Source organism: Setaria italica, chromosome III (assembly GCF_000263155.2).
Source record: "Setaria italica strain Yugu1 chromosome III, Setaria_italica_v2.0, whole genome shotgun sequence".
Classification (NCBI taxonomy): Eukaryota; Viridiplantae; Streptophyta; class Magnoliopsida; order Poales; family Poaceae; genus Setaria; species Setaria italica.
In genome coordinates this window covers 185952-203448 of record NC_028452.1, presented here as the reverse complement: position 1 = coordinate 203448, position 17497 = coordinate 185952, and the positions used below count along the sequence as shown (strand labels likewise).

At 47.9% G+C, this 17497-nt stretch overlaps 4 protein-coding genes across 5 annotated transcripts; 2 read left to right on the top strand and 2 right to left on the bottom strand.

The window, feature by feature from the left end:
• Positions 1 to 746: 746 nt before the first annotated feature.
• LOC101759833 (acetylserotonin O-methyltransferase 3) lies at positions 747 to 2241 on the bottom strand. The gene is made up of 2 exons (XM_004959904.2): positions 1452 to 2241; positions 747 to 1371 (listed from the first exon to the last, which is right to left on the bottom strand). Exons 1-2 carry the CDS (start codon positions 1725 to 1727, stop codon positions 979 to 981), a joined length of 669 nt encoding a protein of 222 aa, XP_004959961.1. The 5' UTR covers positions 1728 to 2241; the 3' UTR covers positions 747 to 978.
• On the bottom strand, positions 1735 to 2245 carry LOC111256647 (flavonoid O-methyltransferase-like protein Os11g0303600). The gene is made up of 2 exons (XM_022824958.1): positions 1828 to 2245; positions 1735 to 1751 (listed from the first exon to the last, which is right to left on the bottom strand). Exons 1-2 carry the CDS (start codon positions 2243 to 2245, stop codon positions 1735 to 1737), a joined length of 435 nt encoding a protein of 144 aa, XP_022680693.1.
• Positions 2246 to 3940: 1695 nt separating this feature from the next.
• On the top strand, positions 3941 to 8798 carry LOC101768372 (S-formylglutathione hydrolase). Its single transcript, XM_022824797.1, has 4 exons — positions 3941 to 4531; positions 4640 to 4738; positions 4809 to 4877; positions 8493 to 8798. Exons 1-4 carry the CDS (start codon positions 4385 to 4387, stop codon positions 8676 to 8678), a joined length of 501 nt encoding a protein of 166 aa, XP_022680532.1. The 5' UTR covers positions 3941 to 4384; the 3' UTR covers positions 8679 to 8798.
• Positions 8799 to 11888: 3090 nt separating this feature from the next.
• LOC101760244 (pathogenesis-related protein 5) lies at positions 11889 to 15260 on the top strand. 2 transcript variants are annotated; one of them, XM_022824796.1, is made up of 2 exons: positions 11889 to 11964; positions 14150 to 15260. In XM_022824796.1, exons 1-2 carry the CDS (start codon positions 11904 to 11906, stop codon positions 14932 to 14934), a joined length of 846 nt encoding a protein of 281 aa, XP_022680531.1. In that variant the 5' UTR covers positions 11889 to 11903; the 3' UTR covers positions 14935 to 15260. The 2 variants fall into 2 exon arrangements, with proteins under 2 accessions (XP_022680531.1, XP_004959962.1); XM_004959905.2 differs by lacking the exon at positions 11889 to 11964 and adding an exon at positions 13707 to 13873.
• Positions 15261 to 17497: the final 2237 nt, after the last annotated feature.

Sequence of the window (17497 nt, the reverse complement as noted above, 5' to 3'; positions counted from 1 at the left end):
CGGCCGCGCAGAACACGCTCGCGCAGTGGTGGTGCGCGCCGGCCGCAGCTGCCGGCTAAAGGCACCGGCCTCGGTCTCCGGCTCGCCGGCCGGCGGCCGCCACCGCCCACGCTGCATTGGGTTTGGCCGGGTGAGTGGGTGACGAGAACGTTTGGAGGGAACGCAGAGCTCTCTGGTGGACCGTATTGGGCCATAGGGTGGGGAGGGAAACTAGGAAAGAAGTAAAGAGTGGCCGCTTATTTACCTTCATTCATTTTCAATTTTTTTCCCAATACATGTACATATATACTACACTATATGTATAGATCTTTTTCGAAAAAAAAAGAGCATTCAACCGGAGTACCCTTGAATACTTTCAAGATGGGCCTCGGCAAAAGAAGAAGCACAAAAACAAAATTAAGAATGGAAATGATCTTTATGTGATGGAGGAAGTATAGCACATGTATCCCTTTCCCTTTCTCGCATTCAAACCGTCGCCGCAGCTCTTCTGTTCCGCTACCAGAAAAGAGAGTCATACAAAAATGGGGGCTCAACAAATCGCCTTTCAGATGAGGATGACAGGGTTGGCATGACACTCCTCTTGGCTTTCAACAAATCGCCTTTCAGATGAGGACGACAGGGTTGGCATGGCACTCCTCTTAGCTTTCAACACGGTCACCATAGATAAGGTTAACCGACAAATCAAATAGTAGGGACTCTAATAAGTTTTTTTTTTTTTGATGAAATGGGAGGGCAAATGTCCCCCTACTGGTTATATATATTAAGACAAATTACAGAAAACAAAGTACAAGGTACATCATCGTGCATACATAACAATAATAATAATGCCACAGCCCAAAGACAACACAACCTTAGACGATGGAGGATCTGAGTTTGTTTATTTATTAGTCCAGCCGCAACCGGACAGCCGGATAGGCCACACACACATCAGAGCTCAGGTTGGTGCTGGCTTGAGGCTTGACTCGCCTCCGGCCTGGGTCATGGCGCTGCCTCAGCCTCGTCAGTGGACAGGAACGAGTCCTCCTTGGCCCCACCGGTGCCGGTCACCTTCACCGTCATCTCCACCACCAATGGACTTGGATGAAGCACAATCATAGCTAAGGGATCTTGTAATGGGATCACCGTGTAGTTGGCGAATCCAACCTCCAAGAATATCGTCTTCCACTGACGCTCATCCCTCTCGAAACCGTGGCCTCTCATCATGTAAAGATCAAGTAAGAGTTGCGCCTCAGTTTCGTGCTTGCTTGTCTCCCCCCTATGCCCAAGAACGGTGTTGATGTTGAACACCTTTCCTCCCATTGGTGGTATCGCTTCCTTGCAGCATTTGAGTATCTTGATGCATGAGGCATCGTCCCAGGAGTGCAAGACGAGCTGAGATGAACACTTAACAGTATGTTACCAATGTGAAGATAGAGAGTATACATTCTGTATTGAAAAGTACAAAGGGCTACCTTGAGTAGAACAGCATCTGCTGGCGGAATTGACTCAAACATATTGCCTACCACGAACTTGACCGTCCCGCCGCACTCACGTGCGCTGTTGACCACTTGCTGGAGGTCCATCACGGTGCACTGCATGTCTGGAAAGGTTGCAACGATAGCAGCCGTGGCTGCACCGTGGCCGCCACCGACATCCGTCAGAGTCTTCAGGCCCTTGAAATACCCACCGGCCTCTTTGATCACAACCTCCATGGTGAATCGGCTATCCGCCATGCTAGCTCTGTTCATGGCATCGTTAAATGACGCGTCGCTCTGGGTGAGACCCAAGTGGACGTACCATGAGCCGCCTCGAAAACAGTCTTGGTACTAGTTGGATCTCTGATCCAACGCTCAACGTCGAAGAAGGTTGACACAGTGGTGCTGGGACGCGTGAACAGCAGCAGCATGTGGGACATGTCGCACGTCGAATCGTTGTCGGCCTCCTGGACGAGGAGCCGCGACGTCGGAGTCAGCTTGTACACCGTCTTGCTTTTAGCTGACGCAAACTCCTCCTCGTCCTCCTCGAACAGCCCGAAGAAGGCAAGGAAGCGCAGGAGGCGGCTGAGGTATGGCGCCTTTGCCGGGACGAGGCCGATCTCCTTGATGAGGTCGGAGATGGTGGCCGTCCTGCCGCAGCGTTTGATAGCAGTTGGAATGCCCAACTCCACGGCGCACTTGATCGCCGCCGACTTGAAATGGGCGAGGCTAAGGCTGTACAGGTGACCGTACCCTCGCAGCTTCTCGCTCTTCTGCTCTCCATTCGACATGGTGTCGCTGCATGCAAAAGGCAGGAAGAAAAGAATTGGCATTAGAGACTATGTCAATTCAATTATATTCCTTTTTTTGAAAAAAAAGAATTGACATTAGGACTAAGTATGTATATAATCAATCATATATAAGCTTCAGTGGGCCTGGTGCAAGCGGAGTCTTACCGCCTGTGATCGAAAGGTCTCGGGTTCGAGTCGCGGTCTCTTGATGATAGCTGCATTGCGTTAGGTTGAGCCGGATATTGGTATCGATGATCATGTATATATACACGCGATGCAAGGATCGGAGGAGGATTGGAGGAGCCGAGATTGTACGTGTTGGCGTTGTTTGGGGGAACCTGCATGGGCTGCGCATGAAACTGAGATCGTACGTGTTGGCGTTGCCTGGGGGACCATGCATGTGCTGCGCATGAGAGATGTGTGAAGTGTCGCCGTAAGCAGCAACAAAAAAGTCCGTGCGGGTACCAGCTTTCCGTGCAGGTACCATCTGCGGGTACCAACTTTCCATAACTGCTCCTAAATCATAACTGCTCCTAAAATCAGAGATAGAGAGATGTGTGAAGTGAACGCCGTGCCCAACTTGCCGCAAGCAGCAACATTTGCTTGAGCGGAACAGAAACTGAGATCGTACATGTTGGCGTTACCTGGGGGACCATGCATGTGCTGCGCACCAGCTTTCCGTAATTGCTCCTAAAATCATTTCAACAAACTCCCGTATATAAAGCTTTCCGTAACTGTTCCAAAATCCTAACTGCTCCTAAAATCATTTCAACAAACTCCTGTATATAAAGCTTTCCGTAACTGCTCCAAAATCCTAACTGCTGCTAAAATCTAAACTATCAACTATGTTTAGGCTGGGGAAAAGGAAAAAAATACAATCCCTAAGTGTTGTAGGGATGTGTTTGACTCTTCTGGTAATAAGATTGTCTTGCTCGTACTAATCCCAGAAAAAGGAGCTACAGTGGTGGGATTACTAATAACACAAGCCTGTAAGATATCAACACTTCGGGTAGTAAACCCTTGTCCCTTGAGCTCTATAATATACCAGCAGCATTGTATTTATCACATCAATTTTTGGGAATCCAAGTCAATACAAGTCCTGACAAGTCATAGAAAGTATAATTCTGGTATTAAAACTAATTGGAAGATAACAAAGGATGAGCTACCTCACATGAATAAATGGCTCTAAATTCTACCATACAATTGCTGGTTAGGCTACATAAATAGACCAATAATAGTGAAAACTCACTAGCAGGTGGTAGTGCAATGAACGAATACCACTATGAACTTTAAAATCTTGCTTGACAAATCACCATCTGCTAGTGCAAGACAACTATGGAGAGAAGTTTGCATTGATGGGGAGTATTGAAGGAAAGCAATACAAACTTATAGAGCCTTCCCCACAACTCATGATCCATGATATTTTGCATGAAGGTGCTAGATGTTTTGCCATGAAGAAATTAGAATAGTGTAGAACATAGATATTTGTCTAGTGAAAACTCTAGAAGGGGACACATGTCCTTATCCTATGAACTTCCTTGGCCTATAAATAGAGGCCCCCTTCCTTGCCATGCCATTCAACCATAAGCATGGTAGATGAGTGGAGTATGGTAGAAGTGGCAACGCTAGTGGCAAGGATTATTTGTTTTCCTGCATAGTCTGGCTGACTGCTAAATTCCAATGTGTAATGAGAGGCCCATTTAGAATCGATTGTGTTATCACTCCTTTTGATAGGTTCAGCATGCAACTGGTTCCTACCCTAAGTGCAAGGACCAGAGTTACATTAGTGGGCACATTTTTTGAACTCTGTAGACCTAATGCTTATCAAATGTTGTTCAACTTAAAAAGTGGCACCTCTCCAAAAGGGCAGAGTAACCTTACATGCTCCCCTATTGGGGATTTGTCAAGAAAGATTTTAAAGTTCATAGTGGTGCTTTAGTAGTAAGGGGAGGTCCATTACATTCTGTCAAAGCATTACTGTTGGAACATTGCAGAAACACTACTTGAATTTGGTATACACTAGCAGGTTTGGATGATTTTATTTCTTCACACTCATTCAGATATGTTAACATTTTCTTTTTGTTACTAGGTGCTGGGTTTTATTTGAACGCCACAAATGAAAAGTGGAAAAATTGGCGCATGTATGACTATGTTGTGAAGGAACTTCCAGAAGTTGTAAGTGGCAACTTCGAACAGCTTAACACTTCGCAGGCATCAATTTTTGGGCACTCAATGGGAGGGCATGGTGCGCTGACAATTTACTTAAAAAATACTGATAAATACAAGGTACTCTTAGCATGCCATTTTATTTAGCCTAGATAACCTTTTCAAGTTCGTTCATGACATTTTGTATTGGATCTCACCCTGAATTTTGGGTTTTATCTTATATGTCAGTCAGTATCAGCATTTGCTCCAATTGCCAATCCAATAAACTGCCCGTGGGGTCAGAAAGCATTCTCAAATTACCTGGGCTCAACTAAATCAGATTGGGAGGTATTCTCCTCTTTAGAAATCACTCATCTCTGAGACATGTTGGATACTTACAAGTGCCTGATTTGCGTAGGAATATGACGCAACCTGCCTGATTAAAAAGAACAACAATGCTGTTTCCACTCCTATCCTAATTGACCAGGTACAGTGTTGGCCATGTATTCACTCATGTCCTGTCTCTGCTATCACGTTGTTGCTAGCCAAGCTCGTTTGTTGTCCTATATTTTGAAAACATGGAAGGAACTATTAGCTGTTTGAAAATGAGGAAATATGATTTTAAGCACATGCCCGTGTGGCCAAACCACCTGCTTGCCTCTCCACACATGTTTTTTTTAAAAAAAATGGGTTGACTAGTCATTTAGTGCTTACATTTGATATCTCTCATTCTTGAAAATGAAATCTCACCCAGACCACCCAGCCCGTATCAGAACAAATCCAGGAGACATCTGAAAATCTACTTAGCATTATAGCTGGATTTTTTTGAGGTACCACTGAATCTGACTCAAGTAGCTTTACTCAGATGTTTGTGTCAACATTATTGAGTTGCCATCCTGGATAATAGGTAGGTGGGAAGTTGATGGCAAATGGGGACCTTAGAACACTTTTTTCAATTGGGCTGTTCACGTTTTCTTTGTTACGCTTTTGCATGTGATTGAGTACAGCTATTTTGATGATCTTCTACACTGCGGGTTGGATTAGCTCATCAAACGACGAGACCTCTACTTATTCACGTAACATTTGTAGGACTCCACACATGAGCATTATTCAGAGCCTATCAGGGTCACTTAACAGTTACTAACAGTAGCATAGATCCCTACTGCCTGAATGGATTGATTTAATTTAAAATGTCGTGTTTGATTGAACTGGTTAGAAGTCTAGTCGTCTAGGCTCCTAAAGAGTAGAGTGGGTCAAGCTTATCAACTGTTTCCGATAGATTTTAGATCTCATAACTATCATAGTGAATAACAAAGACAGTGCTAAATCGAATAAAGAGAGTATTAACCATTATTACATGACCGAATATCTCAAATAAACCACAAAGTCTAATTATTACGCAGCGGAAATCCAAAGACGACGACAACTCCACAGGCAGCTGACTGAAGAAACGTACGCCTAGAACTCCTCAAAGTCGTGTAGATACTCCTCTTCCCAATTAGCTTGGTCTGAACAGCGGTTTTGCAAGGGTGAGTACACTTATGGTTGGTACTCAACAAGTCGTGGGGAATAGTGTAGTGTAAGGCTAAATCAAGGTATGGCTAAGGCATAATTAGCATTCGCTTTTAATTAAGTTGGTCAAATTTTATTAGCAACTAACTAAGTATAAGTTCATACCACCCGAAATTAAACATGATCATAAATAAAGTAAACAATATATGCATGAAATGATAACAAGTTAAATCCATCTTCCGATAATATTATCATGTGAGGGTCCAGGCCGCTCTTAACCGTGAGCACGGCTGATCGATCAGTTTAACACTCTGCAGAGGTGGCACTTCTTTACCCACAAGTCGCGTAAAAGTTCAAAAGAACTTTGGACCCAACCATGCGGTGTTTGCAAGGCACCATACCACACTTCCGAGGTGTGATTGCATAGGGACGCTACGAGGCCTTTACAAAGATTCGCTAGCAATGTGGTAACCCGCTAAGGTTTCAGGTCGAAGCGAAACATAGCAGTCCCCTAGAGGGCATAGTGTCTTAGCCAAGCCCACTTCCCAAGAGAGCGAGTGCTATATCCCATCAACGCCTCCCCTCTTGCCCTTTCGGTAAGATTACCCCAAACTAGAGTTTCTAATTATTCAGCCAAGACCAGAGCCATATAGTCTTGTGGTAGCACTGTTTTCCTGGGTGGTTCTCCATGTTCCGATTAACAAATAATGATCTTGTCTTAATGAAAGGTATAACAGAAGTAAAGCAAGATTAAGCATTGTGTAGTTAAACCACCATGTTCCAAGTAAGCACTAAGCATGAGCTACCCAACTTAAAGTAAACCGGTTGGTCAAGGCAAAGGTAAATCAATCTAGGCGAACCTTAATTGGGACCCATCAATTTAATCTTAATATATGCATAGCATAAATGTTGAGTACGAGAAAGTAAAGGTGTATAGGACAAAAAGGTAGTGATCAAGGACACGACTTGCCTTCTTGACCTTGCTCCTGCTGTTCGTACTCCTCGAAGGCTTGATCTGCAACTCCCTCGAACTGCGGGACGTCTACACGCGTCACACGAGCACATACAAGCAAACATGGGCAAAAGTAAGAAAACAGTACACCAAACATAGGTAAACAGAGAAAACAAGCTTGAAAAGTTGATCTACGCTTTAAAACGAACACGTGGGTATAAAGAACGCGAAAAACGGAGTTAAGATGCAAAAGATATGATTAAAACAAGATCTAGGGACTTTTCTGAGAGAAAAATAAAAGTTTTAGGGCCTATCCGCGAAAACCGAGGGCTTATACGTAATTATGCATATAAACCGAAGGTCTGACGTGTAAAAATCTCAAATCCAGACGGCGGGTTAATTTCTGGAAAGCTCAAGGGTTAAACCGAAAAGTGCGAGGGCAGATCTGTAAATACTTTCAACGCGATCTGGACCGCGGGTTGATTTGCGTAAAAGGCGGGGGTTTAAGAGCGAAAGCGGCGCGGCGCGGCTCGGTTGACCGGTACGCGACCGGATTGACTTGCCGTGAGCCGTCGGATCTTGATCCGACGGTCGCGGTCGTCGATGACTCGCGGCGGCGGCGGGAAAAGAGACGGCCGGCGGCGGCGAGCGGCGGCGCGCGACGGCGAGCGGCGGCGGGTCGCCGGAGTTGGCCGAAACGGCGCTCCGGGGCACGGTTTAACGCGCGGGTTGCACCAGAAGAGAGAGGGGAACACGACGAACTCATTTTGGGGGTTCTTGTCGACCGGAGCTCACCGACGGCGGCGCTAGACGGCGGGGAAGCGGCGGCGGTGTTTGGAGCTTCGGGCGCTAGGGTTTTGGGGAGCTGCGGCGCTGGTGTTGGCGGAGGAGACCGGGAGGTGGCGGCGGCTTATATAGGGGCTTGGAGATAGGGCGCCCTGGGTTTGAATCCCCCGGAGGATTCGGAGCGGAGGGAGTCCGAGGCGGAGACGGCGGCGCGGCGGTTGCGGAAGGAGTCCGGCCGGAGGTGGGAGATGATGGCGGGCCCCATCTGTCGGCGGTAGCGGCGATAGGCAGGCCGAAGCGGCTACGCGGGCCGGCGCGCGCGTTCGTGGGCCGCGGGGCGCGGGAGAGAAACGGCGGGCCGCGCGGGAGATGCTGGGCCGGAGAGAGGAAAGGTGGAGCAGGCCGAGCGGCTGGCCGGAGGAAAGAAGAAAGAAGAAGAAGGAGGGATGCGGCCCAGGTGGAGGAGAAGAAAAGAAAGAGAAAGAGAAAAAAAGGAAATGGTTTTGGAAATTTGAATTTAAATTTGGAAATTCAAAATTTGGTTCAAACTCAAGCAATCAAAATAAATGCACCAGCATGAATGCACAAATAATTCCTATGATGAATTAATTAAATTAAAGAAAATGAATTTAAATGCCTAGAATTTAAATGACACCCTAATTTGAGCCAATTTTAATGAATTTGAATTATTCAAAATTTTGGGTGTTACAACACTGTTTGGAGAAAATTAAATGTCTGATGAGTCCTGAGGCTGCTACTGTGTAGTTTTTTGTTTATCTCAGAGTAGAAGTAAAAAGGGTTATTTCTGTGGGAGTTCTTATCTGCTATGCTCGTATTGACAACCTTGTTTAGGGGGATGCTGACAAGTTCTTAGCTGAGGAGCAGTTACTACCTCGCAACTTCGAGGAGGCGTGCAAGGCTGTCGGGGCTCCTCTGATCTTGCGCATGCAGCCTGGATATGACCATTCCTACTATTTCATTGCTACGTTCGTGGACGATCACACTGCGCACCATGCTCAGTTTCTCAAGAGTGCCTGACTGCAAAGTCTCCCGTAATGTGTAGTGTGAGGAAGACAAGGAGGCAGAGCTCTGAGGTGTCTGCTTGCAGCATGTTACCCATGCCGACAGTCTTCTCTTGTCTGCCAGCTTGAGGTGAATAATACATCCACATGCAAAATAAGCTGAAAGATTTGCTTTTCCTGTCCATTGAGAAGCTCGAATGGGACTGATGTTGCATTGAGTGTAGTTTCCTTGTCATTCGCTATGCGCAATCTGCAGGGGGAGCAAAAATCGGTATGATCAACCTCCTTAACGGACTACTGGGTGCATAAGCGGCGAGCCATGAGCAGATCACTAAGAAAAGGGATGGACTCCTTGTTTATGTTGATCTCCTGGACAATTTGGAAACAGCGCAACGACAGAAACTTTGATAGAGCCCCCAAAAGGAATCATCTGCAACTAACTGAGCTAATCTGAGAACAAGCTGCTGATTGGTGCGCGGCAGGAGCCAAACACTTAGCAATGTTCCAATGGCCGCGACAACAGCAGGACGACGCTGAAGCAACGGTACCTTAGTGGTTTCTTACCCTGACCTTTGTGTTTAAACGGATGTAAATAAGTTGCCATGTAAGCTCAAGCTACATTTCAAAACCGTGTGCGTGAGCCCGGTAGACCCGCGTTGTAACAATTCTACTCATTCTTTTTAATACAAAGGTACGCAGCTCTCCTGCGTATTCTCGAAAAAAAAAGTTGGTCTCGTTGTTGGCCTTTGTCAATACGTATTGTGCCATGGGTGGTGCTGTCTGTAGTAGGTGTTCTTGTGTGCTGGGTTCAGTTACAGCTCTGCCTAGGATGACATACTTGCAACATGATGCAACGATGCTGCATCTTATGTGAGCCTTTCTGGCCGGCCGAGCTGGATGCCGGACCATGAGGACGACGCGTCGACGCCAGGCCAGAGTCGCCTTCCGTCCGGTCACTGTTGTAGGGCGGGGAAGGCCTAGGGGGGCTAGGAGGAGACAGCATTTGGCATGCAGCAATGAATGAAGTTGGTGCCTTCGCACCGACACGTATCTGCATCATAGATGTGGATGGTGATGATCATCTCTCGATTCAGAATTTCAGACATGGTCCTCCGGTCCACTCTTGAAGCGTTCAAGATGTCCTGCGATCTGACCAGGAAAACTGCGATCTACCTGCCAGTGCCAGTCATTCTGGTGCTCTGTGTTGCCCTCGACGGATGGCAGTGGGTTTAGGCTGGCTGCTTCAGACAGTCTATCTGTTCTGTTGGGCCTGAAACGCAGCCACGACGAGACGAGACACGACATGGGCACTGTACCTACAGCATCTTGAGCCAAGTACGGACCAAGCCCTCCGCCTGCCCCGGCTCGCCGGACTCGCCGCTGGCCGGTCCATGGCGCGTATGGACCGGTCCTTTACCCAGAACCGGGACCTGGGCATCATGGGAAATTTTGTCATTCCGTGTAGGAGCGGCAACCAGTCGACGTGCTTTCAGGCTCTCGTGAGTACGTCACGGCTCCTTGCACGGACAGCAGCTGCAGCTACCTTGTCGGCCAGCAACGCCAAGCAAGTGTCGAGCTCGAACACATGTGACTGGAACTGGGCTTGTTAGAGTTAGAGTATATTTAGGAATACCAGATATAATACCGTAGTTTATGTGTGACTGTATAGTAGTAATTCCGCGATATCCTTCCTTGTCCAAAATGACTTAATCTGACGCTACCGACGCATGGACGAGTGTCGACGCGCTGTTAGATATGATGGGGCAGACTCCACACTCGTCCATGCCTTCTTCAGCTCCAGCACCGCACGCCCCTCGTCTCCTATGCTCCGATTTAGGTTAGGGGAGGAGCATCTGCGGCCTTAGAAGAAGGAGGTCTGTGGGCTAGTGGGGCGAACCGTGAATCCTCTGACGCGTATTAGGGAGGGAGACGGCAGAGGTTGGCACTGGTGGTGCCGTGGCCGATGGCGGTGGGATGGGTGGAGGTGAGGTTGAAGACGAGCGAGAGGGGGAGGTCGAAGTCCAAGTTGCGAGGTTGAGGATAAGCGTCCGTAAGATGCCCGCACGCCAGGCATGTTTTCTTCCGCCGGCCATCATCTTCCATGACGTGGAACGGCGTGACCCCAAACCACCAACCTACACATACACTTATCATCTTTGTGTGTGTGGCATGGCGGGACTCGCGGTCACGTTGTTTGTGTCCTTCACCATCTTCCTCGAGCACCGCCACCGCCACGTTGTTTGTGTCCTTCACCATCTTCCTCGAGCACCACCACTGCCACAACACAACAATCATGTGCGGTTTTGCTCCTCCCACCTTCTCATGCATCTAACACTTGTAACTAGCGCCTTATATCTCCCATGACAATGTTCAGTCTGCATCGGCACCTTCTACTCAATATAGTTTTGCACCATACTCCTCGTCGAGGCCTGATCCACTAGCCCCTTAGGCACTGGCATATGGTTGTTGTCTCTCTCACTTGCATGTTCGATATTAGAAAGACTAGTTTGTGCCTTCAACAATTGTGTTTCTAGGCCTGGCAAACTAGGTTTATGTGCGGCTACCTCAATATCAGTGTTGGGACAAGGGTCCCGAACAAGGTAGAGAGGAGAATGCTCCTTGGTGAAGGCTAGCTGGAGGAGTTCCCTCAGCAAAGACACCATACGGAGGTCCCCCGACAAAGCTTCCGCGCGGAGGTCCCTTGACGAAGGTTCCTTGTGGAGGTCCCCTGACGAAGGTTCCGTGCGAAGGTCCCCCGACGAAGGTTCCATGTGAAGGATCCTTGCAAAGGTTCCTCGATGAAGGTTCCTTGTAGAGGCTCCGCGGAGAAGGTTCTATGCGGAGGTATGATGAATGTTCCATGCGAAGGCTCCGTGGAGAAGACTCCATGTCAGAGGCTCCGCGAAGAAGGCTCCATGGCGGAGGTTCGAAACACACGAGAGGGGAGAGAGCCCGCGGTGGAGAGGGATCACGTTAGGGTTTTGAGAAATGAGTAGGAGTGAGAGTCCCTTGCCCTCATGCCCTTGGGCACTATATATAGGCAATGGTTAATTACAAGTGGCCCATCAGTGTTGGTCTGGCCATGCCCGACCGACCGAGCTCACGTATTCTTCCGACCTCGCCATGCTATTAAGGCCAAGCAAAACCCTCTCCCAAGGGCACAGCAAAACAAACGTCGTTACTGCTAGCAAGGATTGCGTTTGTGTTGTGTTGTGTTGTGTTGTGTGTCGACAACCCAACAATGGAGAAGAAGCTGAGACTTGCTCTGCTGCCTCTACTCTGCTTCTTCTTACTGTTATCAGGTACTGCTTCATCTTACTGTTATCTCAGGTACTGCTTCGGGTCGGGGTGTTTGGTTCCACGGACTAAAGTTTAGTCCCTGTCACATCGAAGCTTAGATACTAATTAGGAGTATTAAAAGTAGACTAATTATAAAAACTAATTGTACAGATGGAGGCTAATTCGCGAGACGAATCTATATGGAAATAATATCCATTCCTTTGTGTACCATTAAAGTTGGTTTTACTGTTTGCTCTATTTATTTTAATGGTTAGACTGAACACGCCTAGTGGTCACTTAAGCGACAAGGCGCTTGCTAGGGGAAGTTGTCCCCAAAGCCTAAGGAGAAAGGTGACATGCTGTGGATGGCATTGGGAGGCTAGGGCACAGGAAGGGATGCTTGGATTGGGCTTTAGTAAGCTATTTTGATTTTTATTGTCTAATATATGTGAGTATGGCTGTCGCCTCAATTGCCTTACCACATTGCGTTTATAGCCTAGGTGATAAGAAGGCGGCAAGTCACTGCAAATTGCATTACCACCTTAAGAACATCAGGCTAAACATGAAAGAGTGAGACCTAGTATTTTTCATTTATAATCCTAGAATGGAACAATTGGGGAACTTACGTGCCTATATGAAAATAATATCCTTCCGGAGTGATGTATGGTTTGTCAGCCTGTAGTATATGTGCACAAATGGATGTGGTTTATTTTTAATACATTTGTCCAATAAACTAGGTGTTTGTTAATTCCTTTAATCGGAAATCCTTAAATTATATGAAAAATATGCATACTTGCCAGATTGGTGCATGTCCAAGTACTGTGTTTGCACCTAACTACAATATTGATAGTTGGTGGATGCTGTTACTTTGTTCTTCATTTGAAAATTAGACATGAAAATACTGACATGGTGCTGCTGTTTTAACCGTCTCCGAATCTATTGGACGAGGAAAAGGAACTGGCAAAGCAGCAGCAGGAAGCTCTTGATGCGAACTGCAAGAAGTACGAAATGCTGGACCTGGTGATGCAGAATGGAGCCATCAAGAACCTGGCTCACCGTTATGGAGTGAACCTGGATGACTGACGGGACAAATTCATGGAACAGCTGTGCAGTCATCAGTTTGTCCTGGGGCGCTGGTAGATGATGCGATGAATTTGACGAGTTGGGATCCAGTAGCTGGATCCTGTGGTGTAACAATTGGCCCTGCTTAGTTAGTATACGAGCAGTTGCTGCATTAGAATCCGATAACTGCAGCCTTGGCCTTTTGTTTCTTAGCCTGTAACATGGGTGCTGAAACTGAAAGCATCTGCTGTTGTGTGATGCTTCTCGTGTATATGTTGCTGCATGAAACTGTAGTACTTTGTTTTCTTGTGTCCAAGCCTGCAAGGTTATTTCGGGTTGTATTGTTTGAGCATCATATCATGTTTGAGGGATGCAGGTTGTGGTCCTGAGCAGGTGAAGTGCCTAACGCAGGTATGAAAACAAAGTACTTGCTACTACATCGGTATGCTTTGCTGGGATGTGAGGTGGCTTGGCAGCATGTCTGGGGAAGGAGAGCTACATGCATGCAAGAGAGGAGAAACAGGAAGGATGGAAGGAAAGATAGGAATGGAATGGAATCTGGACAAGGAAAGGAAGGGAGACCTCCTCCCTGGGTTGGAGAAGAAGACTAACTCTGCAAGTCAGCGTCGCAACGGAAGCAAGGTGGTTTACCTAGCTTGTTGATCTGGCCATGCCCGACCGAGCTCACGTATTCTTCCGACCTCGCCATGCTATTAAGGCCAAGAAAAACCCTCTCCAAGGGCACAGCAAAACGCCGTTACTGCTAGCAAGGATTGTGATTGTGTTGTGTTGTGTGTCGACAACCCAACATGGAGAAGAAGCTGAAATTTGCTCTGCTGCCTCTACTCTGCTTCTTCTTACTGTTATCAGGTACTGCTTCGTCTGTGTTAACATTTCTTTCTTTCTGGCAAAACAAAATTGTTACCATTCTCTTTATGCTCTCACTTTATCATCCTGCCAAAAGCTGAGGAATGTGCTTCTCCTTTCCTCTTGGCCTTTTCTGTTTATTATTGTTTTCTCCGTGTTTGTTTTGTAAAAAAGAAGAAGAAAGAAAAGGCAGTGCAATGCACATATATTGTATATATAAAGAAGAAGATGTTGTTACTAATTGGTGCGTGCACAACACGCAAACAAACACACAAGCAGGTTCTGCGGAGTGTGCCCGCGTGTTCACCATCATCAACCAGTGCAAGACGGTGATCTGGCCTGCGGTGACCCCCGGCGAGAGCTTCGGCGGCGGCGGGTTCTCGCTCCGGCCGGGGCAGTCGATGGTGTTCACGGCGCCGGTGGGGTGGTCGGGCCGCATCTGGGGCCGCACCGACTGCAGCTTCGACGCGTCCGGGAACGGCTCCTGCTCCACGGGCTCCTGCGGGTCGTCGCTCCGGTGCGGCGCCTCCGGCGCGCCCCCCGCGAGCCTGGCCGAGTTCACACTCGCCGCGGTGGACTACTACGACGTGAGCCTGGTGGACGGGTTCAACCTGCCGATGGTGATCAAGCCGGTGAACGGGCAGGGCAACTGCAGCGCGGCGGGGTGCGACGGCGACCTCCGGCAGACGTGCCCGTCGGAGCTGGCGGTGAGGGCCAACGGGCGGACGGTGGCGTGCCGGAGCGCCTGCGACGTGTTCAACACGGACCAGTACTGCTGCCGGGGGCAGTTCGGGAACCCGGCGACGTGCCAGCCAACCTTCTACTCCAAGAAGTTCAAGGAGGCGTGCCCCACCGCCTACAGCTACGCCTACGACGACCCCACCAGCATCTTCACCTGCTCAAACGCCGACTACATCATCACCTTCTGCTCCAGCAGGAAGCAATCCGCATGCTCGTACCACAACAACCGCCTCGTCTGCAGCAGCGCCTCCTCCCTCTTGAGCAGATCCTTCATATCGTCCACACTCCTCATGCTCGCGCTGCTCTTCACCATCAGCGTTTAATTTGCAACCTTACCTGCAGATACGACGACCACATTATATTGATTGCTAGCTAGCTAGCTGTCTTTTTCTTTAATTAATTTCTTGTCCTCCTCCTCCTCTCATCTGAATCTGATGAGGAGCAAGGTGATTTATTTGTTCAATTCAGTTCAGTTCAGTTCAGGCACCGTACCTATATATTCTTCTTTCGTCGATCGTCCTTTGTCCTTTCTAGTCATGTATATATGTATGATTCCAATCATATATATGTATTTGCTGATGTAAAAATAAACAGAGAATAGTGCTGTATGTCGATTTGGTTTCAGCCTTTAATTTCAGATATAATCGTACGTCTATGCCTTGTTACTGACAGCAATATGCCATCATGCATGTGAACCAGTATTTATATATAGCTTAGTGGCTGCCTGTAGCACAACATGACGAGTGGATGCCATAGAGCTTGTCTGTGCCCTGAAAACTGGAACAAGTAATCAATAACATTTGCTGTACTAGCTAGATATTCTTGGTAGGAGGATATAAGATAGAGATAGCTGATGAGAGTCAAAGAGGAGAGCTGGATCAGCAAAAGCTAGATGAGCTCAGTGGGAGATCCTCCTGAGGATTGGACAGGACAGACAGATATGCTGCATAGGCATGGGCTTCACCGGCACCGGCCGCAGAGAAGATGATGGCCTGGGAACAATTTTTGAGGCGAGGGAGGTGCTGCAACTGAACAAGCAGCCATGTCGATGGATGATCATCGAGCTAGGCATAGCACGCATCATAACATGGGACATGCGGCACTTGAGTGCATCTTCAATCCCCGGCCCCCATGAAGCTAGAAATTTTCGTCTCTCTGTGCGAGACTGTCCACACCATTGAGCAAGAGAGAAGCATGGCCACGATCAATCATCCATCCGGAGCATCCCGCATGCATGCCTGGAACCGGACTGGATTATTAGGCATCCTCCAATGGTACGAGCTATGAGCTATTACCTAACTCTAATCACTCTAAGAGACAACCTTTCCAATAATCTGGCTCTTAGCACATAGCTCATAATATGAATGACCCCACACGTCATTCCTACGAAATCTTAAAGCGTGTGTATGAGACTATCTTTTATATCTATCCTATTAAAATCGGAGAAAATATTAACTATTGGAGGAGGCCTTATGTTGTTTTATTGCCGGCGCCACGTGTCCCTTCGCCATCACCGACGTCTAGCAAGCAAGGTACTACTGCTGCTGCTATACTATGCATGATGCTGATCTGTGTCCATCCACCTTCTGCATGCAGTACTGCTAGCACAGGCAGCGAGATTGGCATCCATGGACCGCTAGAAAGATGATAGATGTGGTAGTGCAAGTGTTACTCCTAGGGCGCAGGCAGCATATGTGCAGCGTGTCGGCTGGATGAAGGGTTTTATTATATTCATTCGTTTCGGAATCAGAGTTGTCTCTCGATTAGCAAATCATATACATAGTGGCGACATGCACGCATGCATTTTGAACATCAGCAGACTAAAGTGCTGGTGATCGATCAAATAAACAGTGCTGTGCCTGCCATCTAATTAAGTATAAACAGTAGTATAATGTACTATTCGCTTGCGTAATCGAGTTATGCTTTGTTTCTTTTGAGAGCCTCGTGCTTCCCTCCACCTGATGCCATGGCAGCATGCCATTGCATGCCGCACTGAAACTCACAACAAACGCCACCGATATCACTTTAGCTTGTTACTTGAGAGTTTTACTGCAGCGGTAGCAGTACAGTCAGGGTGGGTTATTTCCTTTGTTAATAACGCAGGTGAAGATAGAACAACCCTGTACATGGCGGCCGATCGAGTCGAGGTAGATTAAAGAAAGAAAGGGCCATTCACGCAGAAGACATGCAGCTTTTACAGGAAACTTCGCGCGCGACCAAAAGAAGCATAGAGCCCATGCATCAGCAATTTCGGGGTTCTCTTCTGCATGCAATGCAGCCAAGGCTCTAGCTAAGCTAGGAACAAAGGACAGTATTAGTGAAGCATGCATTTGATCTCGTAGCTAGGTATAACAGACAGGGGCGGGTGGTCGGTCCATGGTGTGCGTGCTGGGCCTGCACACGAAAAGAAGAATGCAAAAGCTCCTCTCCCTCTCCTTTGCTCCGCTTTATTCCGTCGGTTGCTGATGGATGCCTTTATTTGATGGATATGATGCCTGCCTATTGCAGCTGCAGCCATGAGCCGATGAGTGTTGAGTGGGCAGGTCATCAGCAAGTGCAACTGATGCAGATGCAGGCATGGCCTTTTGCAGTCTTGAGTCTTGGAGGATCATCAGGTCCCATGCATGGCCATTGGTGTGGGATCGATCATCCATGGAGGCATGGAGCTGAGCTGTTGGCTGTTGCCGGCCGGCGGTCCAGCAAGCAAACCGTGCATGCATATGCATTGTCGTCCTCCTTGGACCTTGCATTGGGAAATGGAAATCACCAAGGAGGTGGAGGACGCAGAGTCGCAGACCCAGAGGCTGCCCGTGCCCATACCTTCACTCAGTTCGCTGCAGTACTGCACTGCATTATTCCATACATGCCATTGCCACTACCGCATGC

Coding starts and splice junctions, on each gene's coding strand:
- LOC101760244 (XM_022824796.1), top strand. CDS start 11,904: ATGGAGAAGAAGCTGAGACTTGCTCTGCTGCCTCTACTCTGCTTCTTC. Junction 11,965..14,149: donor CTTCTTCTTACTGTTATCAG/GTACTGCTTCAT, acceptor ACACACAAGCAG/GTTCTGCGGAGTGTGCCCGC.
- LOC111256647 (XM_022824958.1), bottom strand. CDS start 2,245: ATGTCGAATGGAGAGCAGAAGAGCGAGAAGCTGCGAGGGTACGGTCAC.
- LOC101759833 (XM_004959904.2), bottom strand. CDS start 1,727: ATGAACAGAGCTAGCATGGCGGATAGCCGATTCACCATGGAGGTTGTG. Junction 1,372..1,451: donor CAGATGCTGTTCTACTCAAG/GTAGCCCTTTGT, acceptor TGTTCATCTCAG/CTCGTCTTGCACTCCTGGGA.
- LOC101768372 (XM_022824797.1), top strand. CDS start 4,385: ATGTATGACTATGTTGTGAAGGAACTTCCAGAAGTTGTAAGTGGCAAC. Junction 4,532..4,639: donor AAAATACTGATAAATACAAG/GTACTCTTAGCA, acceptor CTTATATGTCAG/TCAGTATCAGCATTTGCTCC. Junction 4,739..4,808: donor CAACTAAATCAGATTGGGAG/GTATTCTCCTCT, acceptor TGATTTGCGTAG/GAATATGACGCAACCTGCCT.